The sequence below is a fragment of the Lasiodiplodia theobromae genome, assembly GCF_012971845.1.
Source record: "Lasiodiplodia theobromae strain AM2As chromosome Unknown scaffold_11, whole genome shotgun sequence".
Taxonomy (NCBI): domain Eukaryota; kingdom Fungi; phylum Ascomycota; class Dothideomycetes; order Botryosphaeriales; family Botryosphaeriaceae; genus Lasiodiplodia; species Lasiodiplodia theobromae.
In genome coordinates this window covers 520,970-548,942 of record NW_023336311.1, presented here as the reverse complement: position 1 = coordinate 548,942, position 27,973 = coordinate 520,970, and the positions used below count along the sequence as shown (strand labels likewise).

General features: G+C 54.5%; 10 protein-coding genes across 10 annotated transcripts; 6 read left to right on the top strand and 4 right to left on the bottom strand.

Moving 5' to 3' along the window:
* Window positions 1-143: 143 nt before the first annotated feature.
* On the top strand, window positions 144-1,691 carry LTHEOB_4290 (FAD binding domain containing protein; the record flags this gene model as incomplete). The annotated part of the gene is made up of 3 exons (XM_035513308.1): window positions 144-210; window positions 321-748; window positions 879-1,691. The coding sequence occupies 3 exons, from the start codon at window positions 144-146 to the stop codon at window positions 1,689-1,691; spliced, it is 1,308 nt and encodes a 435-aa protein (XP_035374994.1).
* A 352-nt stretch (window positions 1,692-2,043) lies between these two features.
* Window positions 2,044-3,987, bottom strand: LTHEOB_4289 (MFS monosaccharide transporter; the record flags this gene model as incomplete). The annotated part of the gene is made up of 8 exons (XM_035513306.1): window positions 2,044-2,199; window positions 2,254-2,418; window positions 2,470-2,574; window positions 2,625-2,734; window positions 2,789-2,947; window positions 2,999-3,619; window positions 3,670-3,784; window positions 3,847-3,987. The coding sequence occupies 8 exons, from the start codon at window positions 3,985-3,987 to the stop codon at window positions 2,044-2,046; spliced, it is 1,572 nt and encodes a 523-aa protein (XP_035374993.1).
* Window positions 3,988-5,113: 1,126 nt separating this feature from the next.
* Window positions 5,114-6,935, top strand: LTHEOB_4288 (Cytochrome p450 protein; the record flags this gene model as incomplete). The annotated part of the gene is made up of 6 exons (XM_035513305.1): window positions 5,114-5,132; window positions 5,190-5,289; window positions 5,338-5,765; window positions 5,831-5,866; window positions 5,937-6,708; window positions 6,767-6,935. The coding sequence occupies 6 exons, from the start codon at window positions 5,114-5,116 to the stop codon at window positions 6,933-6,935; spliced, it is 1,524 nt and encodes a 507-aa protein (XP_035374992.1).
* Window positions 6,936-7,330: 395 nt separating this feature from the next.
* On the top strand, window positions 7,331-8,752 carry LTHEOB_4287 (uncharacterized protein; the record flags this gene model as incomplete). The annotated part of the gene is made up of 4 exons (XM_035513304.1): window positions 7,331-7,486; window positions 7,700-7,713; window positions 7,765-8,083; window positions 8,150-8,752. 4 exons carry the CDS (start codon window positions 7,331-7,333, stop codon window positions 8,750-8,752), a joined length of 1,092 nt encoding a protein of 363 aa, XP_035374991.1.
* Window positions 8,753-15,637: 6,885 nt separating this feature from the next.
* LTHEOB_4286 (WSC domain containing protein) lies at window positions 15,638-17,738 on the top strand (the record flags this gene model as incomplete). Its single annotated transcript, XM_035513303.1, has 2 exons — window positions 15,638-15,975; window positions 16,025-17,738. The coding sequence occupies 2 exons, from the start codon at window positions 15,638-15,640 to the stop codon at window positions 17,736-17,738; spliced, it is 2,052 nt and encodes a 683-aa protein (XP_035374990.1).
* A 941-nt stretch (window positions 17,739-18,679) lies between these two features.
* On the bottom strand, window positions 18,680-19,551 carry LTHEOB_4285 (Glutamyl-trna reductase; the record flags this gene model as incomplete). The annotated part of the gene is made up of 2 exons (XM_035513302.1): window positions 18,680-19,213; window positions 19,303-19,551. 2 exons carry the CDS (start codon window positions 19,549-19,551, stop codon window positions 18,680-18,682), a joined length of 783 nt encoding a protein of 260 aa, XP_035374989.1.
* Window positions 19,552-20,563: 1,012 nt separating this feature from the next.
* On the bottom strand, window positions 20,564-21,256 carry LTHEOB_4284 (Glutamyl-trna reductase; the record flags this gene model as incomplete). Its single annotated transcript, XM_035513301.1, has 1 exon — window positions 20,564-21,256. The coding sequence occupies one exon, from the start codon at window positions 21,254-21,256 to the stop codon at window positions 20,564-20,566; it is 693 nt and encodes a 230-aa protein (XP_035374988.1).
* A 698-nt stretch (window positions 21,257-21,954) lies between these two features.
* On the top strand, window positions 21,955-22,744 carry LTHEOB_4283 (Mitochondrial import receptor; the record flags this gene model as incomplete). The annotated part of the gene is made up of 3 exons (XM_035513300.1): window positions 21,955-21,973; window positions 22,147-22,517; window positions 22,688-22,744. The coding sequence occupies 3 exons, from the start codon at window positions 21,955-21,957 to the stop codon at window positions 22,742-22,744; spliced, it is 447 nt and encodes a 148-aa protein (XP_035374987.1).
* Window positions 22,745-23,633: 889 nt separating this feature from the next.
* On the bottom strand, window positions 23,634-24,830 carry LTHEOB_4282 (Mitochondrial import receptor; the record flags this gene model as incomplete). Its single annotated transcript, XM_035513299.1, has 3 exons — window positions 23,634-23,738; window positions 23,793-24,437; window positions 24,510-24,830. 3 exons carry the CDS (start codon window positions 24,828-24,830, stop codon window positions 23,634-23,636), a joined length of 1,071 nt encoding a protein of 356 aa, XP_035374986.1.
* Window positions 24,831-25,415: 585 nt separating this feature from the next.
* On the top strand, window positions 25,416-27,546 carry LTHEOB_4281 (Fructose-26-bisphosphatase; the record flags this gene model as incomplete). The annotated part of the gene is made up of 4 exons (XM_035513298.1): window positions 25,416-25,429; window positions 25,547-26,723; window positions 26,792-26,968; window positions 27,139-27,546. 4 exons carry the CDS (start codon window positions 25,416-25,418, stop codon window positions 27,544-27,546), a joined length of 1,776 nt encoding a protein of 591 aa, XP_035374985.1.
* Between the last annotated feature and the right edge of the window lie 427 nt (window positions 27,547-27,973).

Below are 27,973 nucleotides of genomic sequence, written 5' to 3'. Positions count from 1 at the left end.
AAAGCCGGAAGGAGAGCGAGGTCTTTCGGCAGCATGGCTGTTAATATGTAGCCTGGTCGAATTATTCTGCAACAGTCTGCATCCAGTTCCGTCGTCCCAGCTCTCCAGCTTCACCACAGACCATCGGGAATTTTTTGCAAATCATGGTGAACTACGCGCACGAAAATCCCCGACCGAAGACCGGGATAAACGTCATCATCGTTGGAGCAGGTCCGCAATTAACCCTTTCTCTCAAACATGCCGCGCCGCAGAATTAGAAAACATGAAACACTAGAAACAAAGCGAAGGCAAAAGAAACAACAAAATCTGACGACCATCAGGCTTCGGCGGGCTGACTGCGGCCATCGAATGCCACCGCCAGGGCCACAACGTGCAGATCTACGAGTCCTTTCCCGAACTCAAGTCGCTGGGCGACATCATCTCGTTCGGCCCCAATGCCGGCCGCATCTTTTATCGTTGGGGCAAGACGGAGGGAGAAATTGCGGACCGCATGCGCCCGCTGAGCATCGACCTCTCCAACTACGGCTTCCGCATCCACAAGTACACCGGCGAGCACATCATCACCCAGCACGCCCCGCCCCGCGTCAAGGAGGCCCCCGTCTTCAATGGCCACCGCGGCGAACTGCACACGATAGTATTTGAGTATGCGAGGGACGAATTGGGCATCCCGATCCACCTGGGCCAGCGGATCGTCGAGTACTTCGAGGATGGCGAAAAGGCCGGCATCGTGCTGCAGAGTGGGGAGAAGGTGCGCGCGCAAACACTTAAAATCCCTCATCCCACCCCTCTTCCCAAGCCGATTTCGAGGAGAAGCCCGCTTTAAATTTCAAGCCACAATTTCTCGAGAGCAGTGTCACTGACTCTCTCCCCGCCCACAGGCCACCGCGGACCTCGTCCTCGGCGCCGACGGCGTGCGCTCCAAAGCCCGCGAACTCGTCCTCGGCTACGCCGACGCGCCCAAGAGCAGCGGCTACGCCGTCTGGCGCGCCTGGTTCCCCAACACCGACATGCTCGCCGACCCGCGCACGCGCGATTTCTGCGCGCACGGCGACACGTTCAACGGGTGGATCGGGCCCGACGTGCACTTCCTGTTCAGCACCATCAAGGGCGGGTCCGACTGCTGCTGGGTGCTGACGCACAAGGACGACGCCGACATCGAGGAGTCGTGGTCGTTTCCCGGGAAACTTGAAGACGTGTTCGAGGTGCTGGAGGGGTGGGATCCGATGTGCAAGGCGATTGTGGAGAAGACGCCGAGTTTGGTGGATTGGAAGCTCGTGTATAGGGACCCCCTGCCGACGTGGGTGAGTAAGAGGGGCAGGATTGCGTTGTTGGGGGACTCGGCCCATCCGTTTTTGCCGACGAGTGCGCAGGGCGCGACGCAGGCGATGGAGGATGGCGTGACGATCGCGGTGGCGCTGAGGAGGGCGGGGAAGGCGGGCGTGCCGTTGGGCGTGAGGGCGTATCAGGAGATTAGGTATGATCGTGTCAAGGCGGTGCAGAAGACCGGGGAGACGACGAGGGATATGTGGCATAAGACGGATTGGGAGAAGGTGAAGAGGGATCCGACGAGCATTCAGCTTCCGCGCGAGGATTGGATCTTTCAGTTTGATGCGGAGAAGCATGCGGAGGAAGTGTTTGATGAGGTTGCGCAGAAGCTCAGTGGGTCTGTTGAAGCGAGACCATCACTTTGATATACTACACGTTGTAGATAGAGCAAGAAATTTCTCCGTTTTCTTATCTTTAGATGGAGGCACGATTGGTGATCTTTCGTGTGCATGCTTGAAATAGAGTCAGTGGCTTTTGTTGTGTTCATCGGCCGGGAAGCTGGCATTAATAGTCTCCATTAACTCGATTCTACTCACAATCAGATGCTCACCAACACTTCAGGTATATACAAAGTGCTGTAAATCCAGTCAAGAAATCATTTCGTAGACATTGCAAGATGGTATTTGGCTTCCAATACGCTATGTATGTGTACTTTGCTCATGAGTGACAGTCCTACACTTCCTACATCCAAAACACTAATTTCATTGGAGCACCTGTTTACTTGGCGCTAACAGTTGCTTCCGCGGTAGTCTTCTCATTTGAGTTCATGTCCTCGATCCGTTCAACTGAGACTTTGCTGCTGCTACGGTCATCGTTGACCCGGCCGGTGCACACGTACTTCCTGAACTTGCGGGCTGGGAGGCGCATCTCGAACTGTGAAATAGCAATCAGCAAAAGCTCACAGATGCTCGGAACCAGATAACTCACCATCTCGTCTATTTCCTCAAGCGTGCGGTTCTTGACTTCTGGCAGGAAGAAGTAGACCCAAATGACGGTAAGGAAACAAGGTGGCGCCCAAATGTAGCCGTATCTTGGGCCCCAGTTGAGGCTGTCTGGGTTGATGAAGTATGGAGCAGTAAAGGTAGCCAGCCACTGGAACAGTCAGTTATACAGAATACCCGAAGAAGTAATATATCCACTTACAGCACCGAGGAATCCGAGAGATGAGGCAATTCCAAAGGTGTAAGAGCGCAGCCTCTGGGAGGGAATCTCTCCGCCCGAGAGCCAAGCATAGGTTGCAACCATACCCTATATCTGTCAGAACAGGAACTCATGCTTGTTTCCTCAGTAGATCTTACGTTGTACCCGACGATGTAGACAACAGAGAGCCCCACAATGACTTTCCCGGTTTGGACAGTTCCTGGCTTAACCGTGTAAACCACGGCTATTATCAGTTGAGTAGCGCCGCCTGGTCACTGTCAGCTACACCATTCATGATTCTTGAAGATTTAAGAGTTCTCACATAAGAACATGCCGGCCATCAAGAAGACACGCCTCCGTCCAAAGCGCGAGATGACAAAGGTGTTGATGACGATGGCAACAACACCCACACCGGTCAAGATGCATGAATTGCGGAACGCATCTCCAATGTGCGCCATCTCGAAGAAGTATGTTCCGTACGCTAGTCATGGTCAGCCACATGATTCCTCAATCAGGGATGGGGGGGGCATACCAATCATGTACATCGCGCCCGATGCCGCCTGGGTCGAGATAGCACAAACCGCAAGCACCGTCCTGCGGCGATCCACAGGGTTCCTCCACAAGTCATGAATAGCCGTCCCAGTCGCCAGCATCTGCTCCGTCCGCAACGCCTCCTCAATCTCGACAATCTCCTTATCCGCCATCTCCTTATCCGGCCTGAGCCACAACAGCGACCGATGCGCCTTCTCCCTCTGCCCATGCTGCAGCAGCCACCTCGGGCTCTCCGGAATAAAAAACAAGCCCACAAACATGAAGCAAGGCAAGATGTAAATCAATCCGAGCGGGATCATGTACGACTCCTTGCCGGGCAGCGGGGCGGTGAAGTTGTCGACGACGTTGCCGACGAGCGAGCCGATGGACGTCCACCACTGGAACACGGCCAGCATGACGCCGCGGTACCGCGCGGGGGTGCTCTCCTGCAGGTAGAGTTGTGAAAAGGTCATGAAGACGCCGTTGGCTAGCCCCAGGATGAAACGCCCTGCGTACAGCCCGCCGATGCTCGTCGTCGCCATCATGATCACGTTTGAGCAGATGCACGTCACGCACGCCGCCCAGATGGCGGCCTTGCGGCCCATGATGGACGCGACGGGGCCTGGGGTGGTTAGTATGCGGGGGTTTGGATGCGGGAAAGCGCGTGCCCACCTGCTGATGAGGAACTGATGAAGGCGCCCAAGGTCATCAGCGAGGATATCAGCTGCTGGCGGCTTGTGGAGATGTTGTAACCCATCGGGACGGTTGGGTCTTTGTGGCCGAAGACCTGTTGTTGTGTTAGGGGTCTGAACTCATTCACTGACGACGCCTGAATGAATGTGTCATTACCGCCAGGAAACCAGGCATCGCTTGCAGGCCGCCGATGAGGCCAAAGTCGAGTCCGTACTGGAACGGGCACATGGTTATCAGGAAACATGCACAAAGCATCTTCCTGTGTGACCAGAGGGTCTCCTCCTTGGCGGTCGCCATCTTGACGGCGGGCGGAAACTATTGATCGAGCGTGCGAGACGAGGATGAAAAGGGCTGCTTTGAAGATGGAAAGTGATGAAATTCCGCTCTACCTGAGCAAGGCCCAGCCAGATAAGGACTGAGCTGAAGCGCTGACCATGGCGCATTGCGTTCCAAGGCTTTTTGCGGGGAATCTGGGGTAATGCTTTCCGGCGGGGGTGGCTATAGGCTCTGCCGCTGCGAATGGTCTGTCGTGGCAACGCAATGAGCGCCCAATGCCCAGGTGACCATAGCAACAAACATTGGGACGGCATAAAATGGCCTGTTGTCGGCAGGGGGATAGGTGAACTCGGCACTGGTTTGGGGAAAACGGCAGCCGATCCGTTCCAGGTGCCGCAACGCGAGTGTGACACACAAAGTATGATAAGCATCCCAGATAGGACGGTGCGTTGTATGATTTTCCTTTTTCTGCCTGGTATGACGAATAATAGCTGTGTCACCTTGCTACAATAGCCAAGCCGTCTCTGAATCATGCACTTCTTTACCGTGATATAGCTATACACACGTCCAATATTACGCGAATGATAACAGCATGCCCATTATCGGGTGTTTAAGAGTCATGTTTCACAACCCTGGTACTACCTTCTTCCAAGGCAGCGAGGAGCGATCATACGCGGTTGATGGTACCCCCTGCATATTCCCCCGCAAAACCTTGAACGGATGGAGTATGGTGTCCGCCACCCCACACTTTACCCGGCTGCAGGCCAAGCTATGGGATGGTGGGGGACGTGGCGTATCCCATCGCATCGCTTACAAAAAGCATCAACTGCCGGTCGGCAGTTTGCATCCGGAAGACAACCGAGCACTCAGCCAGCCGCTTTATGTAGCGAGGCTGCCACACTCACATGCGTCCCCACTACGTTTGCCACATCATCAGCTGCTTTAGGTGTTCTTGGGCGCAGGAATAAGTGGCATCGGGTGCGGTCCTCGCTCAGCTCAACTCCGAAGTGCACTGAGCAACCGACGAGGGAGTAACGATGATTGAGTTACTCATTCAGCACCCTGTGTGGGCTTCGGCATGCACGGCCTTGCTGATACTATTTGCGGATTATGCCTACATGCTCTACTTGAGGTCAAAAATGGTATCATGCCCGATGATCTAAAACGTCAGTGCGACACTAAACCGCTATCACAGCCACCCGGCCCGTTCCCATGGCCCATAGTCGGAAACACATACCAACTACCAGAGAACAAGCCATGGATATATTTCGAGAAGCTATCGCGCCAATACGGGTCCCCGTTGCTAACCTACTGGATTGGGCGGTAGGCATTCACCCACGTACATGCTTCACCTCGCTAATGCCTCAGCAGCAATCCGACCGTCTGGATCAACGATGCTTGGACCGCGTCTGAACTGCTCGACAAGCGTGCTGGCATCTACTGTTCACGGCCGCGGATGCTGGTTTTCGCGGAGCTGGGAATGGGTCAAAAGAACCTACTGAACATGTACACCGACACGCAGGCAGGGCGTGACCGATGGCGGATACATCGCAAGCTGATGCACTCGGGCGTTGGAATCCAGCAAGTACGCAAGTATCGCACATTCCAAGACAACGAAAGCAGGGTCGTTGCATACAATCTCCTGTCGAGCCCAGAGAGATTTGTCGAGCACTTCGAACGCTATGCTACCAGCGTGGTGAGCATCATTGCATTTGGACGAAGGGTCGAAAGTCCCGAGGATCCGATCATCACCGAGGTCATCGCCGCCATGCATCTAGCTGCCGACCTCAACGTACCAGGTACGTTCACTGACACTGGTCACTCCCACAAATCCAACTGAACACAACTGACACCCGTCCACCAGGCAAGAAATTCCCCATGCTCCTAGAGACCTTTCCCTGTAAGTCTCCTGTCTCCTCCGCCCATCCCCCTCATACCTCCCACTAACACACAAAACCAACCCACCGCAGTCCTTGCCCGCTTCCCCAACGAAATCGCGCCCTGGAAGCACGGCCTTGGCGCCCGCGGCCGCAAAGGCGCGCACCGCTTCTTCTACGCTTTGGCGCAAGAAGCCGCCGCACAGCCGGGCCACGACGACCTCAGCTACGTCAAACATCTCATGCGCGAAGCGCCCAAACACTCACTCGACCCGGAAGAAGTGTCTTCCCTAACCGGCAACCTCTTCGGCGCCGGCTCCGACACGTCGTCCTCGACCCTCATCACCTTCGTCCTCGCGTGCTGCGCCTTCCCCGACACGCTCCCGCGGGCGTGGGAGGAGCTGGACCGCGTGGTCGGCAGCGGGCGCAGCCCGAGTTTGGACGACGAGGCGGCGCTGCCGTACGTGCGGGCGTTCGTGAAGGAGGTGTTGCGGTGGCGGAGTGTGGCGATTATTGGGGGCCAGCCGCATGCGCCGGTTAAGGATGATTGGTACGGGGGCTACCTGATTCCGAAGGGCGCGTGGGTGCAGGGGAATGTGTGGGCGATTCATCACCACGAGCGCGAGTTCCCCGATCCGGATCGCTTCGCGCCGGAGAGGTATTTGCAGGGGAGTGAGCTCGCGAGGCCGTTTCCGGGGGAGCGCGGGTACATGACGTTTGGGTGGGGGAGGAGGGTGTGCTCCGGGCAGGCGTTGGCGGAGCAGGGGACGTGGTTGAGTGTTGCGAGGATGCTGTGGGGGTTCAGGATTGAGAAGGCGAGGGATGCCGGGGGGAGGAAGGTTCCGGTGGATATTAATTACTATACGTAAGTTTATGTGCTTGTGGTCAGGTTTTCGAGAGCACTGGCGCTGACGTTTCTGCAGAAATGGCCTCAATTGGAGACCGCGGCCTTTCAAGTGCAGCTTTAAGCCGCGGAGCCTGGAAATCATGCAGACCATTGAGCGGGAGGGAAGGCAGGCTTTACAAGAGCTGGAGGCTTATGCTGGCACAACAGAATATAGGATGTCGCTGTTTGCGAAGAGAAAGCAGTAGCGCGCTAGTAGATTCATGTTGCATTGTGTGTGTTAGGGTCATACGTCAGGGCCAAATCGATGTAGCCTAACGATATCGAAGACGAACGAGGCTGAGCCATTCTTCCGGCTTTATTTGTCGCATCCCAAATATAGACTGACCAATGGCACTCCTCCGCGTGTGCTGTGCAGAAGCGGGGTTCGCGACCCTCACGATTTCAGCCTCGCGCTCATGCTGACGATACCCGAACAACTAAGTGCGTGAAGAGCGCTAAATAGACGATCTCTGGACGCAGTATTTACCTCCGAGACCGACAGGAACACCGCGACGAGGGCCGCATAATGAACGAGCAGAGTAGCTACTTCGACTTCTAGGATCGATCTCAACGCTGACAGCAGGAACACCCCTATCAAGCGATGCCTTTCCCGACCCCATGGAGCGCTGGCACGACCTTCCCGATGGACGATGAGGAGTTTCAACCCAGCGAATTCTACCCTCCCAGCGCTGATACTATGGCTTCTCCTACGGTCCAACCGGAGTTCACAGTAATGTACGACGGGCCCTATCCACATGTATGTTCCTCATCGCAAACAGGAGACTTTCGACCCATCTCTGCTCCACCACAAAGCAATGCTCCGGATGGGGAACCGAAGGGATCTACCTGGATGAGGGCAGTATCGAGTACCACAGAGCTCACCCGACTGAACTCAGAACCTGGACCGATGATTCAAACACAGACAAGTGTCTGGATAGGTGGTGGAGTCGTAACGTTCGACCGCTTTAAGTGCAGCGATGAGTCGTAAGTTACACACACGAAAATCTTGATAGACCTGAGGCTCAATGTGGACAGAAAAACGACATCCGCAAACAAATGGTTCCGCAGGTTCAAAGACCTCGTGTTTCCCATGCTTCCTAGGAAGCATCAACAATTCCCGGTCAAAATTGCCGTTCTCGATACAGGAATAGAATTCAGCAGATTTTCTGAACGGGAATGCAGGAGAATTAGAGATGCAAAGAGTTTCGTCCCGAACGAGGATTGGACTGACCGAGAGGGCCACGGCACGCAAGTGACCTCGCTGCTTCTCGACGTGGCCTACAACGCCCACATCTACGTTGCCCGAGTACTTGGGGAGAGTAACCTCAATGAACCTGCGCAAATCATTGCCGATGTATGTTTATATTTACACTCTCCTTTCAAGATATGCAGCTCAATCTGACATGAATAATCCTCACAGGCGATCCGCTACGCCACTGATACGTGGAAAGTCGACATTATTAATATGTCGTTTAGCTTCGATTTCGACCAGGGAGTCATCAGTGACGCGATCAAACATGCCTACGTTGCAAACGTGCTCATGTTTGCCGCAGCTCGCAACGACGGCGGTAACTTCGGCGTCGCCTTTCCCGCAAGGCACAAGGATGTTATCTGTATCAGCGCCACTGATGGCGATGGCATAGCAAGCTCTTTTAGCCCTCCCGTGTTCGATCCCGGTGATAATTTCGCTACTTTAGGCGAAGGACTGATGTTACACTCTTTGGAAGGTGACCTCATCTCGATGGATGGGACATCGTATGCCACCCCCATTGCTGTCAGCATGGCTTCTCTAGTGTTGGAGTACGTGCGGGAAAACTTTCCGGACGGCAAAAAGGACGAGGTGGAGAGGTGGCTAAAGGGAAGTCCGGACGGCATGCGGGCTGCGCTAAACCTCATGTCCCACAAAAGGAATGATCACCGCTACATTGCACCGTGGAAACTGTTTGACGCCAGGGAGGAAGAAGACAACGTGTATATACGTCTCATGTTTGCGCTGAAGAACCCAGATTTCTGGTCGCATTGAGAAGGGTTGGTATGTGTCGTTCATAAGCACAACAAAGAGATGGAAGGGAAAGAATAGATTTAGCGGAAGTTACAGCCAATTTTCTAAATAGATATGTCAAATTAATATAAAGCTGTGAACTGAGTTCCGAAGATTTTATCGCTATGAAAGACCGGTACATTTGTTCATAAAGGGTAGGAAAAGTCTGAAAGGGCACCACAGAGTATAGGATGTCACTTTTTGCGAAAAAGAACTGATAGCACACCGGCTATCTCAACACCTTTCTGCTCTTCTCGTTGTCGTGAGCTCGTTTCGATGAAACTCAATTTTCTACGGAAAGAGTATACCAAATGACTGTCTGAGAAAGCAGGAACCTTGAACGAGAAAAAGGGATCACCAAGAGACAGAAGAGTGATGTTGTTCCCCACTGTACACAGCTGGTACTATTTACTCGAAATATGTGGTACGAAAGAAACTGTGAAACCATGCCTGTAGAATCAAACGTACAATTAAAAGAAGAAGAAAGGAGTAAAGGGCAAGAAAGTCTCCATGTATGTGTATACCAATTGAAAAAGTGAACGGATGACAAGTATAACTAGTCTGTACGCTGACATAAGTTGAATCTCCATAGCAATCTGTGTTCTCACATCCCTTACTCATTGCTTTTCTGGACTTCTTCAGAGAATTGAATGGTCCAAATGAACACGGTCATCTCCCTCTTCAAGGCTTCTCGTAAGCTGTTCGACCGACATCGTGAAGTCAGAAAAACCCAGGTTTGGAGTCGCTAGTAAATTCCAGTCCTGAAAGCTATCGTCAAGGCAGTCACCGACGCTATGCTGAGAAGCTTGCCGACCAGGGCTGGATGAATCCTGCTGCAAACCCTGCAGCGCCGACTGCTGTTGGTCCAGCTCTTGATAGGGAGTTTCCACGAAAAATTGTAGCAGAGCATCTGAATTTGGGGGAGTGGCATCCCGAAACGGCTGGGCTGAGTTTAAACGCAGCATCGAGTGTTCGTATTGACGTGGAATACGCTCACCTGAGGACGGAGGTGATTGGTACAATCCTTCAAGCACATGAGGTATCTGAGCCGTATTTTCCGACTGGCCGTGGATCCTTGGGGCTTGAAACAGTCTCAATTGGTGTCGCTGACGAGGTAGCGCACCATTTGGAGCCTGATAGTAGGGAGTGCGGCTGTGTGAATGTGGTCCCTGGGAACTGTTTGTCTGCCCGGAGTAGGAATGCCGTGGAATGCTGGGTAAATAAGTCGGCCCGTCAAGCTTGAAATGGTCTCCTTTTGTCAAAGTCGCCATGGAACCAGTGTTCTGGGCTCTGTGTGGGTCACCACTATGCCCTGAGTCAGGCAAAAGAGCCGTCGTGTTGGGGTAGTTCTCTGACTCGTTATGGACTCCCGAAAAGCAAGCCTCGGAGATGGACGTAGAGAGTTCTCGACGTTTCGTTCCCGATTCCCCACGTAAGTCTTGCGACGATGCACGCCTCTTGGGATTCAGTAGAGTTCTCCGTCTCATCGGAGGGGCACTCGATGAAACCCCATCCAGCTGCTCCAGGATTGGAAGAAGGCATTCCATAAGAGGGAGAAGTTGGTTCAACAGAGTCAACATGGTGCTTAAGTCCCTGGTCAGAGTGGGTTGGTGCAACTCCTTGAAGGACTGAGAAAGCGGCACAGTGTTGCTCATAGAAGTCCGGTAACTGTTGCTGATGTGCGCTAACATTTCAGATTGGTCTTGGGTCAATCTCGTACTATGTTTGGTTTTAATGTGATGGTCCAGCCAGGTCGCACTTTTGTACGATTTGGAACAGAGAGAGCAACTGTGATTGCCCTGTTGTTGTGGAAAAACGACATCATGTCGCGTGTTGGTCGAGCTTCGATTCATTGGAGAGGCCTCGAAATGAGCGCAAGGTGTAAGTATTACGATCTAAAGTGTTTGAAAAGTCAGCATGAATGTTGGGTTCAGGCTTGTGAATCTGACGATCAAAAAAAAAAAAAAACAAAGACTGCGTCCTTACAGAAGAGTCGAAAAGAAGGGCTAAGTCCTGCTAGGTTTTAGGGTTTGACGATGAGGAGGTTTCGTAAACCGCGCTCTCGGTTACGAAAACGGAGAATTATTTGTACGAGTGTTGTGGACAGAACAAACATGCGAGCGAAACGTGATGAGGGTGTTGGGCGGTAAAGAAAATTCTTGGGGATGATGATTTCTTCCAAGAGCCATCCCGTAGAAAGAAATAAATAACTTGAAAAGACTATGGAGCTCTGCGATGGTCGAGCGGACCCTTGCTCCGTTCGGAGCTATCTGTTGAGTAACGCTAGTCAGGTCGGTTGTGCGGCCAGCCTTGCGTGTGAAATGAGGGGCCGAGCTATTTGAATTTGACATTCTGAGGAGCCAAATGGCTACTTTGTGGCTGTGATGGGGAGATGCATCACCTCGGGCTGTCTAGTTCAATCGACTATGCACATGTTTTATGCGGCGTACTATAGTCCGTGCATAAGAGCCGCATCAGACGTAAACGGGTAGCAGGCAAAAAGGCCGCAAAGCTCATCGCGAGCCGTCAATACCTGCTTATATTAGGGACTCTTCTACCTTACGAACAATGTAGCTGGGCCTTAAGCCTGAATTCTAGGCTGAGGGTGGGCTATATACTCTAGGGAAAGAGGCAGAGGTGACGGTATTAAAGAAATGCGGCTCTACTGCTAGGCAATGATTGGTCGTACACCAGCCTTGCGGCGTCGCACGCTTCGCTGGCTGTTCAGCCTTGTCTGAAGCCCCCACTTCGGTACTCCGATGAGCCGTGGAATCGGTCCTTTACTTTGGTTTTTCCAAAGAACCTCGCTTCCCTCCGCTCGAACGCGCCGCGTTGACACCGAAGAACGTGTATCTTCGATGCCACCACTATGGTCTATCTCCCTCTCCAGATCTCCCTATCTTGAAGGCATATCGACCTACTTACGATAAGAGTACATTGGACATCAGCACATCCAGTATTCTTCAAAATAAAGTTGTCGCGACCGAAAGCAACTCTCAACTCTCATGCTGTCAGATTCCAGGCTCATTGCATGGAGGGCCAACAGTGGACACGCGACAGATCATGTCATGCATGCAGGTAATTCTCAAACTGGAAGCTTCGGCACGCAACGGCACGCAACGGGAATGACCGCGCAGCAACTCCAGTGTAATCCAACCCATGAGTGCCCACCCCGAGTCAGACGTTCGGCAGCTTACAATCGAACGTTCGAATACCCGCCACGACCATCCTCCCCACATGCACGTCTAGATACGCGGTATCGAATAAGGAGTGTGGAGACGGACGGTCGCCCTTCCCAGAAAAGCAAGGTCAAGATAAACCTCCGTGCTTGCCCAGCTGACGTACACGGCCGAGAACAGCCTTAACAGTACGGCCGCCATGGCTTCTGCCCAAACTGGAACGGCGGGCTGGTAGGAGTTATCGGGTTAGTGCTGACCACATGTGGCATACCCGCCTATTCTCCGCTACGGCTATCCCCCTTTAAGCTGATTCTCTCGAACGTCCGATATAACCCACCCAAAGAGGAAATGCCCTTGTAACCATCAATGATCATGCTGAAGCGCGACAACACTTCCCTACTTCTTCTACGAAAAGACTGCACCACTGTACTTTGGTAGTTTCAAAGTTCTTCATTCAAAATTCATAGCGCCGTAAATAAATCAATTAAGAGAATTCCAGATTTTCAATACAAGTGTAAATCCAGTAATTTGTCACGTATCTATCTTCACCCTCAATTATCGTTGGTTTGGCTAATCTATGGCCGCCAGGACTCCAGCAGTCGAAGCTTGCGCGAGGATCGAAGGCTGTTTCTCCCATTGGACCAACACCACGCTTGCCAAACAAGCATATATAATTGTCAGATCACTTTGCATGATAATTGTTCGAAACTGTGTCCTTTACATAAAGAACACTGTATGATTGATGGGAAAGGAAAGGAGGAGGAAGAATATATGCAAAGCGGAACGACTCATTGTTCAAAGAAGAGGTGGATTTAAATATAATCAAATCCAATGCGGTCCAGGTTGATGTCTAAGATTGAACATGTGTGGTTTATCGTAAGTCTACAAACCCAAACAAATAGGTAAAGGAAGCAAGAAAGTAATCTTTTTTTTTTTTTAAAAAAAAAAATAAGACCGTAATAAATTTCTAATTTCTGTCAGCATGTGATCTCCGGGAAAGCAGTTCTAGTGGAGCAAAACTGGTAAAGTACCTCTATAGATGTTTGCGCCCTGAACTTCATCATAGAAGAGATGATCTGAAAGGAATCTGGTGGCTTTAGTCTTCCAAAGCTTCCCCCGGCTGCATCGGCAGGGCAAGAAAGTCTGATGGATCCACGCTGAGCCCGTACCTGAAGTCATCCTGCTGAGGAGTTTGACCAAAAGCATTGCCGATGTCTTCCTGAGAAGCCGGGTCAAGGTAGTCCAAAGATTGCTGCAATTCCACAAAAGGCGAGAGATGTTGGCCTGGCTCGTGACTTAGTAAGTCTAACGACTTCTGCAACGGAGTACGGGTCATGTTTCCCGTTGACTCTGGCGGCACCCATTCCGTGGCAAGCCCAGTTGGCGAAGTTTTGTGAGGGTAAGAAGCCAGCTGCTCACACGGCGATAAGTTTCCTTGAGGTTGTCTCTGGAATGTTTCAAACATCTTTCCTGTGAAGCTTTGGGTTTTTGGTACTCGTGAAGGCCTCGATTGGCGCTGTTTTCGAGGGAATTCGCTGGCTAGAGCTTGTGATGAAAGGGCAGTCTGTTGCGAAAATGGTAGACGAATCTCTTGGACTTGTTCAAAAGAGGGATTTTGTGCAACGCACAGCGCATACTCGGAACTGTCGAATCCACGAAGGTCTCCTCCCCCCACACTCGTGGCAGGACTAGCGTCTTGACTTTCAAAATCATCCCAATACATCAGATCATCTGTTCGTAGAAGAGAGAGATCAGAAGCAGACGTAGAGGTTCCTTGACGCTTGTTCTGCTCATGCACGTCTTGAGATGAGGCGCGCCTTTTGAGGTTTCGTGGATGATTTTGGCTGATTGAGTGAGCTCTTGATGAGACCTCGTTAGGCTCCTGAAGTAGTGTGACAAGGTCGTCTATCAGAGGGAGAAACCTCTTGAGTGAAGACGACATTCCTTGGAGGTCCCTGATGAGGCTTGAATGGTGCAATTCTTGCGGGATAGAGGATTGAGGAAGCAGTAGCGCACTGTTCGCTATACCTCGACGGTTGTTGATTATGTCTGCCAGTGACTGCGATCGTTCCAGGGTGCTTTCTGCGCTATGCTTGTCCTTGATATGTTTGTCCAGCCATGTTGATGTTGTGTATTGTTTGTGGCAATGGCGGCAGTAGTAACCGACGCGTCGATTGGGGAGCCCTCGACGGCTTGGAGGGGTTTCTGAGTCGAGTCGCAAGGTGCGCGGGATTTGATCCATAGGAGCTTAACCAGGCACAAAGTCAGTGTAGCTGATCAAATGAAGTGATAAGAGCGCTGCAACTTGGAAGAGGGCGCCGCGAGGCTGACTATACTTTCTGTTTGTTTGGTGAGGGAGGAACCTTTCGTGTTGTATTGCCCAGTCCACTACGGGATTGAGCTGGAGAAAAGATCTGGATGTGGAAAGATAGGAAGATGCGCAGGGACCTCGGTAGCTAGGCTGATCGGGGGCGATGCTAGCGTTCAATACCTCCTACAGAACCACGGCGAATAACCCTGGACGCGGGCGGCGCAGACTGTTCAGGGCGACAGCACTTATTGTTTTTCTCTCCGCTATTCCTTTTGAAGCATGAGGTTACTTGTGTAGTATGGTCTAGTAAAAAACCAGGCTAACAATGCATAGATAATGTAAGCTAGGGTACTCAGAAGCATTGGATTCGAAAGTGGTTCGGGACTGTGCGGACATTTATACGTGAATCGAATCCCAGGACCTCAGGGAGAAGATTCAAACAGTTTACACTGCTTGTCAAGACGTTTTGCAGGGCGACACGTTGGGCGACAATGCGTCGTCTGGGATTGGCCGGCAAATGTAGTCAGACATAAGCCCGCCACAAACGTGATCTCGCTTCGAAGGCATGAGCGCTGATCACCGCGCAGACGGGACTACTAAACAGGCAACGCGCAGATGCAAACGGATCTGGACGTTTCGAAAGATTTTCACTGTGCCCTGCACGGTTAGAAGTCATTGGTGACTCGGAGATGGCGTGGCTGCAGATGATGCAAGGCTGCAGATGATGCAAGGCTGAAGGTGCTCGCACCGCGAGCTTGTGCGGTTGACTTGTCAGACAAAAGCACTCCGGATCCAGAGCCCCCAGCTTCCCATCCCATCCCTCTGCCCCCCCACCCCCATCCCTCTGCCGCTCCATCCCTCTGCCCATACGCCAACACCTCAAGTCTCTTGGCGCCGGTCGATGCTCCAATGGTGTATTCAACGTTTCAAATTTGAATCTAGGCTCGGCAGCGCGTGGTGGGACACCATTCTTGCTGCACGAATAGGCTTACAGAAAGGATAGATAGCTATAGCCTTGACCGTCAGGTGTTGACTATGTCCTCTTGCCTTCACGCCTTTGCTTTGCGGTTCAGTCGAGGTATTTGGTGAGCCCAGCCCATCCCACTTCAACAGATGACCTACCTTGCTCCTTCCTAGCCCGCCGTGCCTTCCCAATTTGATGCTATCGCGACCCTAGTGCTGCAGCTGCCTGGCTGTGCCGATGTTTGCCCGGGCGAGCATATATTTCCTCCCGCCCGCTGCCCATCTTCTCTTCTCTTCCTTTCTTCTACCTCTCCGACCTTCTTTGCCTCTTTGGCTCTTCTTCGCACTCGCACCCAAAGCCCACTCGTTCAATCTCACACTTTCTCTACGGAAGTCTCGTGTCTGAGACTCATCATGAAGATCTTCGCTCTCTTCGCGGCCCTTGTGGGCCTGCTTCCAATGCTGGTCCACGGCGACTGGAAGATGCCCTGCCCCGGCACCGTCCTTCGCGAGCGCATCGACCCGATCATCAATCCTGGCGCCGTGTCGAACCACGTTCACCGCGTCGTCGGCGGATCCGGCATCAACTTCACCATGGACTACAACATGACTCGCCACGCCGGCTGTTCGTCTTGCACTGTGAAGCAGGACAAGTCCAGCTACTGGATTCCTCAGCTGTACTACACCAAGTCTACTGACGGTGGCCTTCGCTACGAGCTCGTGCCTGACGGTAGTGTCAACATCACCTACACGTGAGTCAACAGAAAAGATCTGAGCAACGGTGCTACTTAATATCTCTAGTCAAATTCACGCCGATGGCGAGGACATCCACCCTTTCCCTGAAGGCCTGACCATGACTGCCGGCAACCCTTTCAGGCGCAACTTCACTGGAGATGCCATGTCGTACGCCATTTCCTTCCGCTGCAGCGACTCCTCCGTGCATCGCTCCGAGTTGCCTATGGACTGCAAGTATTCAGTCATAGCCACCATCCACTTTCCCTTCTGCTGGAATGGTCGCGACCTCACCTCGGATGACTTCTTCTCCCACATGTCCTACCCAGAGAAGAACTACAGGGAAGGAAAGTGTCCTCAAACTCACCCAGTCCGCGTCATCCGCCTGTCGTTCGACTTCGAGTTCAAGGTCGCCGGCTTGAACGACGAAGCCTACAGCATCCAGCCACCCTTCTCTCTCTCCATGGGCGACACCACCGGCTTCGGCTTACACGGCGGCTTTGTCAATGGCTGGGACACGGAAACGCTTCGCTCTGCCATCGACACTTGCGTCGACGTGAATGGCGGTGACATTTCGACCTGCCATGTCCTCACCCAGTACACCGCCGAGCAGTGCATGGATTGCAAGGTCCCTCCTCGTGTTGATGAGCCCATCAATGACGTCCCGGCGCTTCCTGGCTGCACATTTGATAATAGCAAGTTTAACCAGGACTGCAACGGCAGCTCTTCAGCCAACATTGCTAACTATCAGACCAGCTTCGAGGACATCACTTACAAGAGTTGGCGCTACCTGGGCTGTTCGAGCTCCAGCGATCCCTTCGGCTGGAGCGGCAGCCTCGTCAAGGACATGTTCACCCAGCGCTCACCCAGCCTCACTCCCGCTTACTGCTCGAGCTGGTGCGAAAGCCTGAACACCATCTCGACCGCCTGGTTTGCTATTCACGATGGCGAGTGCGTTTGCTCCATGCTCAACCCCAAGCCTTCGCGCCTCCCGCTCACTGGCTTCCTTGGCAACTGCGACACCCCATGCCCGGGCAACCAGAATGTCACCTGCGGCGGCCTCAACAGCACCTCGCTCTACAAGTACTGCGGCACCGGCGATTGCCACAACTCCGAGTTCCAGCAATGGCCTTTCGCCACCAAGCCCGTTGAGAAGCGCGCCGACTCCGCGACCACCAGCAGTGCCTCCAGCACGACCAGCCCGAATGTCAGCGGCGTCCGCCTCGAAGAGCCACACGTCACCTCCACGTTCGTCGGCTACAAGGTCTGCGCGCGCAATCCCCCCGACGAGCCCGAGTCGGCCGCCACGCTCTTCAACTGGGACTGGCGCAACGTCACCTGCACCATCGTCGAGGGCTTCCGCGCCGAGGCGGTCGCCGCCGCCTTCATGGACTGGGCCGTCGCCGAGTACGGACTCAACCCCGGCACGAAGTACGCGTCGCCCGAGGACGTGCTGGATGCGCGCGTCGCGCAGCTGCGTCTGGAAGAGCTGCGCCAACAGCGCCCGCTGATCATGGCGGTCGAGTCCAGCATTGCCCTCATCTTCGTCTCGATCGTATGCGTGATCGGCTTCGCCGCCCTGGCCTTCCACAAGTCATCCTACACCGGCACCAAGGGCAAGTCGCTCGCCAACGTCTACAACGATATTGAATTCGCCACGCGCTTGCTCGACATGGATCCGGCTGTGCTCGAGATGCTGTTCGCCAAGTACGCTGCCATGAAGCAGGAGAGGGAGCAGACTGTCAAGATGGTTGAAAAGGCCGCCCCGGGTCTCTTGTCTTGAACGAGCGGGATCTTCCTTCTCTTCTTCACTTTTCCTTTTCCCCATTCACTTACTGATTTTGACCACCGGATCTCCGACATCAGCGAATGTCAGCGTTGGAGATGAACACAAGCGTAGGGTAGCTTAGCTTAGCCGAAGATTTTCTTTTTCGAGCTTATGAGGCTCCTGGATTACATAGCCAGTCAATGGACTATGCCTGTCTTCCCATCTGATTCCTCGTGCGTGACTTTGAGAGTGAGGTCATGATACGATGCTTCGAGGTCAGTTCGTTTGGTGTTGCAACAAAGTCAGGTCCAATTCTATCGTCCAGACGGACATTTCAACTGCCCGTCCTCTGCTGCAATACCAAGTAAACCGGCCCCCGGCCTTTTTCTTGCATAGTCCTCGAGCCTAACCTCCCCTTGTGCCCGCCAAACACTTCAAGCCGGTGATATTGCTGCAACTGCTCCAACACGTCTCATCACCACAGCACACCCCACACCGAAGTCAAACTCGCTGAGTGAATGCTCAATGTTCCACATATTCAACGTAAAAGTTTCGTTTCCCGTCTCCAAAAGAGACCTCCATACTCGAGTGCTCTGGCACAATAGAGACGAGCATCCTCCTCTCAGTAAGCGACCACCTTCCACTCCGATGCTCATCCACATTCGGCCTTCAGTCGTCGAACTTCCGTATGCTGTATATCATGTTTCCTCCGCTCCCGCTCCCCCTCCCCCAAGTTCCAAAGCTTTCGTCGCAGAACATATGCCACCACTCAAACGCCAGTACGATGCCCATGACCTTGTCCCCGTAAAGGTATAAGCCGCCTCTTGCTTGGTAACCCCGCCGCCAAAAAAATAAGAAAACGCCCAGCCCATTATCATATTACATATCCACAGTAGTAGCCAAAAACGCATGCAACACACGCACACATCGTCCGCGCGGCAGCCCCTCGCGAGCGCTCAATGCATGTGCAGCTCATCCTCCCTCCTATCATCATCGTCCTCACTATCACTCGCCTCCTCCCAATTCGCCAAGCGACGCAGCATGCGATTTTCCGCCTTGAGCTCGCGAATCCTGCGCTCATACCCAAGCCCCGCATCCGCGCTCTCCTTCAACGCATGACGCGCATACTGCGCGACGCGGCCGAGGCCGGCCTGCCACTCCTGGTGCTCGAGGCGCAGCTCGAGGTTGGCCTGGCGCTCCTTCTCGAGGAGGGCGTTGTAGTGCGCGTGCAGCGCGACGATGGCGTCGTGCTGCTGGTGCGCGTACGGCCGCAGCTTGTCCAGCACGAGGGCCAGGCTCGTCTCGTAGTCCTGCGCCAGCCCGCGCAGCGCCGCGTTCTGCGTGTCGAGGGAGGCGATGGAGGCGTGCGCGGATTGGAGTTGTGCGCGCAGGTTGTTGAGTTCTGCGGCTTGTTGCCGGGTCGTGGCTGCGGCGAGGTCGCCGTTGACTTGAGCAATGGTCGGGGAGGTGCCTTCTTGTGCGGCGCGGGCCTGCGGCGGGGGGTGAATGGCGGTCAGCGGTCAGCGGGTGTGGGGATGGGGATGGTTGTTGGGGGGTCACGCGGAAGGGAAGAACGCACTTGGATCTGCTGCACGCTGTTCATGATGTTGGCCGTCTGATTCCGGTTCTCCTGCAGCACGTCGCTGAGCTGCTGCACGACCTGCCACAGGTGGTTCATGTCGGTCTGGTGGCCGCCGCTCAGCAGGCCGTTCACCAGGTTCGGCATGCCGCCAGAGCCATTGGGCTGGTGGCCGGAGCCCGGAGTGGGGGGCTGACGCGGGAGCGAGTTTGCCATGCCGTTCGAAGCGTCAATGTAGGCGTTGTTCATGCTCCTCGGGAGAGGAGGAGATGACGCGCAGGGGAGAGAGAGGAAGGCGGGAGACGGATGTGGCGCGGCCGGAGGAGCTACCGCCGCTGCTCTGGGTCCGGCGCGCTGAGTGCGGGAGCTTCGAAAGCGCGTATTTAGGTCGAATTGAGTAGCGAGATGGAGCGGTCGCAAATGGAACGGTTGGCGCTGAAGGTAAATGGTATATGGAAGCGTGGAGGGCGAGGAGCGTGGTAGTTGGAGTGTCGTGCCGGCGGAGGGCGTGAGCGCCGTGGATTGGCACGTTGCGCGCTGGCAACGCTCAGCGCCAAAGCCGCATCGCGGTCCAGCAGCTGCATCGGTCCCTGGTTTTTCCCGGCCCGCGTCCGACCGCGGCTGCATGCAGCTGTCCCCTGCAAGGTCCGTGCGTGCTGTCCATCATCAGTGGCAGCTATCTGATTTACATCCCATCCCATTGCAGTCGAAGCTCACTTTTGCAGGAGCGATTCGATGATAATTTTTGGCTCCCAGAGCCGTCAGTTCTTGATCAGCGGAGTCGCCATCTTGCGGGACGAATCTACACCGCGCTCTCCTCAACGAAGCAGCGGCTGTGATAGTTTTCCACATCTAAAGTCTGCCTCAGGCATTTACGATGCAAAGCACATTGCTTATACACACGATACAACCTTCTCTATCATTTTTCCAAACTTCCACCTTTAGTGAAATAAGAATCTCATTTTCCCTACCGTCTCACGTTTAAGGTGTTCGCTGTGTAGAATTCTCACCAGCAGATAAATAAAGCAGCAGCAACTTAGCTGGTCAAGAAGGTGGCCCTGAGAAAGCTCTGAGCGTAATTAGAGAATGAAACTGCTCTTTCTGATTGCAGTTCTTTATGCCTACTGGCAAAGACTTGGCGCCGACTGCCGGTATCCCAAGTGACCAAGACTCCATCATCCAAGCCCTCAACTCCATCCAGACGAATCAAAGGGTATCACTCCCCCAGTCCAACAATCACCGCAGCAACTCTACACCTCCCTCACCACTCCAACAGCCCTCTCAACTTCTCCCTCTCCACCTCCTTACTCCTCCCACCCACCACCTCGCTCCCATCCCCCTCCACCCCTTCCCTCCCCTCCGCCCACGCCCCCACCCTCGCGCCAACCCGTACACCCAACGTCTTCGCCTCCGCCACCGCCCGACTCAGCTCCCCATCCCTCGTCACCAGATTCGCCTGCACGTTCTCCCGCGGCGCCCGCAGCGGCGCGCCGACCCGCTCGCGCACCTCCCTGGCCCTCTCCAGCCGCCTGCGCGCTGCGCGCCGCCGCTCATCCAGCTCCTGCAGCCGCGCGACGAGCTGCTCGTAGCGCGCTGCGGCGGCGGCATCTTTGTCTGACGCATCGGTGGCGTTGGCGTCTGCTTCGGTCCAGGTAGGCGGTAGTGCGGCGATGGTGGAGGGGGCGGCGAGGTCGGCGGAGGGGTGGAGAGGGTCGATGAGGGGGGTTGGTGTGGGTGTTGTTGGTTGTTCGGGGTGGAAGGAGAGGGAAGAGTCATCGTGAGGCTCGATGGAGAGCGGTGGGGCGCCAGCGGCCCAGTAGAGGGCGTCGATTTGCTCAGCGACGTGGCGGATGGCGAGGGAGGGGTAGGCGGACTTGGTGTGGCGGCGGAGGAGGCGGTTGACTGGTTGGGTTAGAACTGGTATGGTGAAGGATAGAGCGGAAGACTGAGGCATGAAGGCAAGTGCTGAGGTGCTGGCTGAACGCAGTGGGATAAGAAATATGTTGCGGGAAACGACTGAAGCAAAGGTGTTATGCTTGAAGAAAGAAGCTGAAAAGGACGAATATTTGATGAAGTATGTTATGAATTATGAAAGAATGTACCTTCTCTGATCACATCCCTGATCGCGTTTTCTGGAATATCAGATGCGTCGACATTGCCGGCTCTCCATCTTTCCGGAGCTTGTAGTGGCTGCGACAAGATACGCGTCTGCGTGCGCAGGAACGCCGACTTGAGACTGATGACCGTATTGCTATTTGTCGACATTGGTAGGATGCAAGTTTCTGATTTTCCACTCCACGGTCGAAATATAAGGAAAAGTTTAAAACTCCTTGTACTTTAACGTTGTCGCGCGACGGCGGGACGGAAGACGCGTCGAAAGCAATGACGCACGGGCATGTTCCCCGTCGATCGGCGAAAAGCGCGGACCGAGCGCCGACCTCTCGCTCGTGCTCAGCGCGGCTCATGTGCCTTGCCGGGGAAGAAAAGTTGGCCGCCCGAGCTCTGGCAGCATCATCGCCGCCCATCACCGAAAAGCCGCAACCACCGACTCTTCCCATCATCCATCAACCCCCACCCACCGGGCCAATCCGACCTCCATCTTCGGACCCTTTCTCCTCTCGCCCTATCCGCGAACCTATATAATCAGTCACAATGGTCAAGCTTGAGGAAGGTGCGTAACTGGACGCAGAAGAGCCCGCTCCACAATCTCTTCATTGCACACCCGCTCAGCGCGCGCATTTCCCACCACGTCCCCGCACACCCGCCCCACAACGAGCAATGCTCTTCAAACAAGCCAAAGACAAAGACGAAACCATCGCGCTAACCTGCCCCCTCCAAAAACAGTCCCCGACGAGGAACTCTACGCCGAGCAGGTCGGCCCCAACGCGGGCGAGGACGACTGGGATGACGCCTCCTCGACGACCTCAGACGCTAGCAGCGACGTGTCGTCGCTGGCGCCCGACGATGAGACGCTGTGGGAGCGCGTGGCGGCGCTGCAGGACATGATCCCGGCGCACCAGCGCCGCTTCGCCGCCAAGTCGTACAGCAATGTGTCGTCGTGGCTGGGCACCGGCCTGCGCGTCGGCGCCAAGTGCCTGTGGGTCGTCGGCAGCAGCGCCCTGCTGCTGGGCGTGCCGTGGGCCCTGGCCTACGCCGAGGAGCAGCAGATGATCGAGATGGAGCGCGAGATGAAGATGCAGCAGAGCGCGAACGAGGTTAGTCCCACCGTTTTTTCTCGACCCTTATCTCTTTCACCCTGTGTGCGGTTTCAGAGTCGATAAGCGCTGCTTGAGCGGCGCAAGGGACTTGAGATGGCACCGTACAGCTGTTGTTTGCGTGCTTGATGTTTCCATGGTTCAGACGGCTGACACCTTATCTTCGACAGCTCCTGGCTCCTGGGGCCGTGACGCAACAGCCTGCTGAGGCCCGCCCGGCTTTGTAAGCGCCTCCAGTTGTAATCCGCATACTAAACCATCAACAACACCTGTCATACGGGACGAAGATAAGAAGAGAGCCATACGGGGCCATCTCTTTGTACAAACAACATTGGGAGAGGAGCGGGCGCAGTCTTTTATCTGAATGCGAAGGCCGGGCCTGGGTAATGGAAGGATTTAAAAATGGGACGAATTCTTCTTACTGGCACAAATGCGCTTACTTCGGCTTGGAAAACTGCAAATCATGGCCGACCTCACCTGTATTATCACGTTTCTCAGCTCATTTGCCAATGCAAAAGTTTCAAAACTTTCAGGATTCAATGACGTCAGATCTGTTTCGAGTCACCAGACAGCAGCTGAGTAGGAGAAGTTTTTTTTCCGTCTGCATAGCTATGTACAGTACCCGCAACACCGCGCCCACCACCGTCTTTTTTTCACCTCTAACCCAAGGGGAGCTCGCGTGCTTCGCTTTTGATGAGCCCTCATGTTCGTAGCCAAGAAAGGAAAAAGAGCTGCCCTTGGAACCCACATCTCGATTCGTGCATGTGTGAAGAAGACGGCCAATTAGAGACGGCGCAATTAACCGAGGATAGAAAAGAGTAATTCGCGCGTCGTGGACCTGGGGTAGTTGCAGACCTAGAAAGAGGAATACCTGAAACCGCGCGTGGGAAAACAGACGTCTATATCGAGCGACCAAAGGGGAAGAAAGCCAGTGCCATTTCATCGCTCACAATATTCCCGCATCCGCCAAATCCGAGCTGCAAAAATCCCCATAAACAAGCGCGCCCGATGCAGGTTTGGTAATACAGCCGTATGGTATGGAAAAGAAGAGGTTATGCCGTACAGTAGAGACATGGAGGGGGTGTCTCCTGTCAGGGAGGAGGGAGAGGTCGTTGTTTAGAACGGCGGGGGAGTGCTGGCAGCAGCAGCGCCCTCCTGCTGCATCATGACCTCCTCATCGGCGGCTTCAATTGAGACGCCGAGACCGACCTTGGCGGCGTTCTGCGGTGGATGTTAGCGCTTGGCTCACAGAGCTAATGTGGTAAAGTGACTTACCTTGGCGTGATCAATTTCGCCCGAGAACGTAACCTGCACCGGCGGAGCGACGCGCTTCTCAAGCAGACAGCCGAGCTTGCCCTTGCTGTCAATTTGAGCGCGGAACGAGCTCGCGCGGAAGTCGTACTTGGCACCGATGGTGGTGGTAGCGTCCTTGCCAGGCGCACCCATCATCTGGGCCATGGCGGGAGCGAACTCGAGGTTGATGGCAACACCAGCCTCGACCCTCTCGGTCAGCCTCCTCCAGTAGGAGCCCTGAACACCACCAGAAGCCAACACCTGACCGCTGGCGATCCAGTCGTCACCCTTGTAGCGCGCCGCGTAGCTGAGCAGGCACTGGGGGCCATGCGTCATGGCAGCGCGCTCGTACACACCCTCCAGACCCAGCGAGAGGCGCTTTGTGACCGCCTGCAGGTAGCTACCAACGAAGATGCCGGTAAGACCGCCGTCGAGGATGGAAGGGTTCATGGCCTTGATCGAGGCGCTGAAGTCGGCGCCGGTGTAGTCGTTCTCGAGCTGCAGCATCGACTGGCCAGGGCCAGGCGCAACCTGCAGGCTGGTCTTGGTAACAAGGTTGTTGGTCCAGCGGTAGTTGAAGCGGCCGGAGAGCGAAAAGTCATTGTCGATGTTTGCTTGCATGAAGACCTTGCGCTGATTTAGTACGTCATGGTTGCTGTGACGAAACCGCATCCACGACGGCGATGGTTATCAACGTACCTTGGGCGAACCGTAGAGAGCGGCGTAGGCATAGGGCGGCAGGCCTTGCGAGCCCATGGACAGAGCGTGCGAGACCTGGAACAACGGGGCGACGCTGAATGCCTTGGTCAGGTCGGCGCGCAGGCCGGAGAAGGCAAGGTTGTTGAGGAAGACATCGCGCTGGACTTCCTTGGAGATGTTATCGATGGTCCCCGGGTTGCTCAGGCCGAGCGCGTCTCTCCGGTCCGAGTATGCCGAGTAATAGGACTGCAGCTTGCGGAAGACGGTGTTGTTGGTGAGCAGGTCGAGGGCCTGAATGTCGGCCTTCTCTAGTGACGCCATTGCAGCGAGTAGCAGCTGTGCGAACGGGAAGAAAAAAGCAGACTCGGCGCGGTGGGCGGCCGGGCAGCAGGAGTGATGGGGAAATGGGCGCGCGGGCGGCGGCTGGGGCGCGAATGGGGAGATGCGGGACGGATGGCGACCTGGACGAAGTTGATGATGCTGCGCAGCCAGAGCTCGGCCGCCGACTTTTTCGACGCAGCGCGCGCGGCCAATCGGCAGAGAGCTGCACGTGATGCCCTGGCCAGCTGCAGCCCCACGCCCGCATGCCAGCCTTCGTCAGCGGGGCCGGGAGCTTCAAGAGCTGCTCGAAACTCACAGGCCGCTCTGAGTTCCGCCGCTCGCACGACTCGCAGCCCACCCACGCCCCGGCTGCTGCAATCTACGCTCTGTGACTGGCGTGACAGCCGCCCACTGTGCTCCGCTTTCGACCGCCTTCAACCAAATTCCTGGCCACCATCCAGAAGCGATCCCAACACCGCTCCAGCACGTAACTTTGCCTCAAACAAATCGCCGCTCCAGCCCGCACCCGCTCCTACCTTCCCTCTCCCAGCCCGACGCGCCAGGACCCGCGCAACCCTCGCCGCCATGGACACTCTTCTGTACGTCAACCGCAGCGCCCACGCCCACGTGATGCGGCCCAGTGCGCTGCGTCGCGGGAAGCCGCATTTTCGAAGATGCGCCTGCGCCCCAGTATGTTGCTACTGACGTGGTCGCAGGACTGCTGAGGTGGCGGCCAACTCGCCCAGATACCGCCGGCGGTCGAGTACCTTCATCGACGCCATCCATGACTTGCCGGAAAAGGAAGAGATGGCGCCCGCTCAGCTGTACAGCACTGAGTCGGGTCGCCTGTTCCACTCCGGTCGCATCGTCATCGCAACCGTCGGCCTGCCGGCGCGAGGCAAGACGCACATCTCCGTCGCCGTGGCACGCTATCTCAGATGGCTCGGTGTCAAGACGCACGTGTTCCACCTGGGCGACTACAGGCGCGCGACCATGGGCCCGGGAAGGGATGTCCCTCAGGATTATTTCTACGTGAATGCCTCGCCAAGCTCCGTGCTGTTGCGCAACAAGATCCTCAAAAAGTGCAGAGAAGACATTTACCATTTCCTCGAGCATGAGAACGGTCAGGTGGCCATCTATGACGCAGTTAACGCTATATCCGCGGGGCGCGCTGCGCTGGCCAGGGAGTTCGCTAAACGCCAGATCCAAACGCTCTTTATTGAGTCGCAGTGTACGGATGAGAAAATCATCGAGGAGAACGTGCGGAGTGTGAAAATTTCTTCTCCAGACTACGTGGGTTGGAATGATGATGACGCGATTAAAGACTATCTCCAGCGCATATCGTCGCGGATCCCGCACTTCGAAACCATGGAAGAGCCGGACTTGCACTGGGTCAAAATGGTCAATGCCGGCGAGCGCGTCATTGTCAACAGCTGCAACTTCGGCTATCTCTCCCAACGTATTGTCTTCTATCTACTCAACCTGCACATCAAGTCCCGCCATACTTATTTCGCACGTGCCGGAACCACAAGGGAAGAAGATTCGTACAAGGCCGATGGAGCATTATCAGCCGAAGGCGAGGATTATGCACAGAAGCTGACTGAGACTCTGTTGAGGCACCGCGAAGAAGAGCGCAAGATTTTGGAACAGCAAGGAGCTCCTTCAGCTCAGCTCAAGCCACTGACTGTTTGGACTTCGACTCGCCGTCGTACCGTCGAGACCTCTAAGCCCCTGGCAGATCTGGGATATAAAGTCAGACAGCGCAGTCAAATGAGCCAACTTCACCCAGGAGTCTGTGAGAAGATGACGGAAAGTCAGATCAGAAAGAAGTTCCCCGATGAGGTCGCAAAGCATGAAGCTGACCCTTACCATCATCGCTATCCGCGAGCCGAAGTATGTCCTCCCCACAGTTGAAAGATATGTGCGATGCAGTACGTTTGGACCTCGCTAACATGAGACAGTCTTATCACGACCTTGCGGTTCGCCTAGAGCCCATCATTTTAGAACTTGAGCGTGAACAGAATGATCTCTTGCTCATTGCACATGAGAGCGTTCTTCGTGTTCTGTACGGTTATTTGATGGCCTGCAATGCCACCGATATTCCGAAGTTGGATTTCCCTCGTGATGAGATTATCGAGGTAAAAACGCACTTTCCTTCCATCTGCCCATACCGAAAACAATTTTCTAGCAACAACAGCGTGGCCTCACATTATCCTGAATATTATGCTACTCTCTTAAGGCTGCAACTCAAGCCTTAGCAATATCTGGGAATTTTATTGGAAGTCTGACACTAACAACGGCTCTTTAGATCATTCCCGCTTCATACAACAACTCTGCTAAACGTATTCACATTCCTGGTCTCCCGGATAAGATCGTTCCCGCTTCCCCGGAAGACATCTCCATTCCTGTTCCTCCCTCTGGCCTTGTCACACCTTCTCCCCTTCCTTCTGGCATCGCCACACCCGAAGCATCCTTGGCGACATCTTCTGGTCTCACTCCTGCAGCGGGCTCAATCGCAGCTAGCCTTGCTGCTGGTAATGCAACTGTCAGGCCTCGTAGCGCTACGGTGGGTGGTGAGGTCATTGGAAAGGGCAGTCAAGGCCTGGCAGCATTAGCAGCCTCAAGAGGCAGAAGTGGTACATTGACTCCTCAGGATGGCAGAACGACACCTCAACCGTTGAACATCAAGGCCACGCATGTGGATCCGAGTTCTTAAAGGAAGAAAACGGCGAGGGAAGCCGCTCTTGGTTTCTATAAAGAGCGGTCTTAGACAACATAGGGGATAGACAGGTGGGCAAGAGCGATCGGAGATGATCCTCTGGTTTGGATATGGCGGATGGAATAGAGGACGGTGGGCTGGGCAAATCTTGGTTGACTGTCTTTTTTTGCTACATTGCTCGCATCACGGTTTTTTCTTTGCTGTTTTTGGCATTGTGTGTTCTGGCTTCTTTTGGGCATATACACCGCGCTGGTTTTCTGTTCCATGTTTTTATGATTCGTCTTCTGTCTTTATTACCAACATTCGTTCATATTCAAGGCTCTGAGTACAGGACGTTTGGGACTGGTTGGTTCATGGATTTGATTTCGCATCGCAATATCGTCTAAAGGCATGAAAGATAAATAAAGCACATCGTCTGACATGC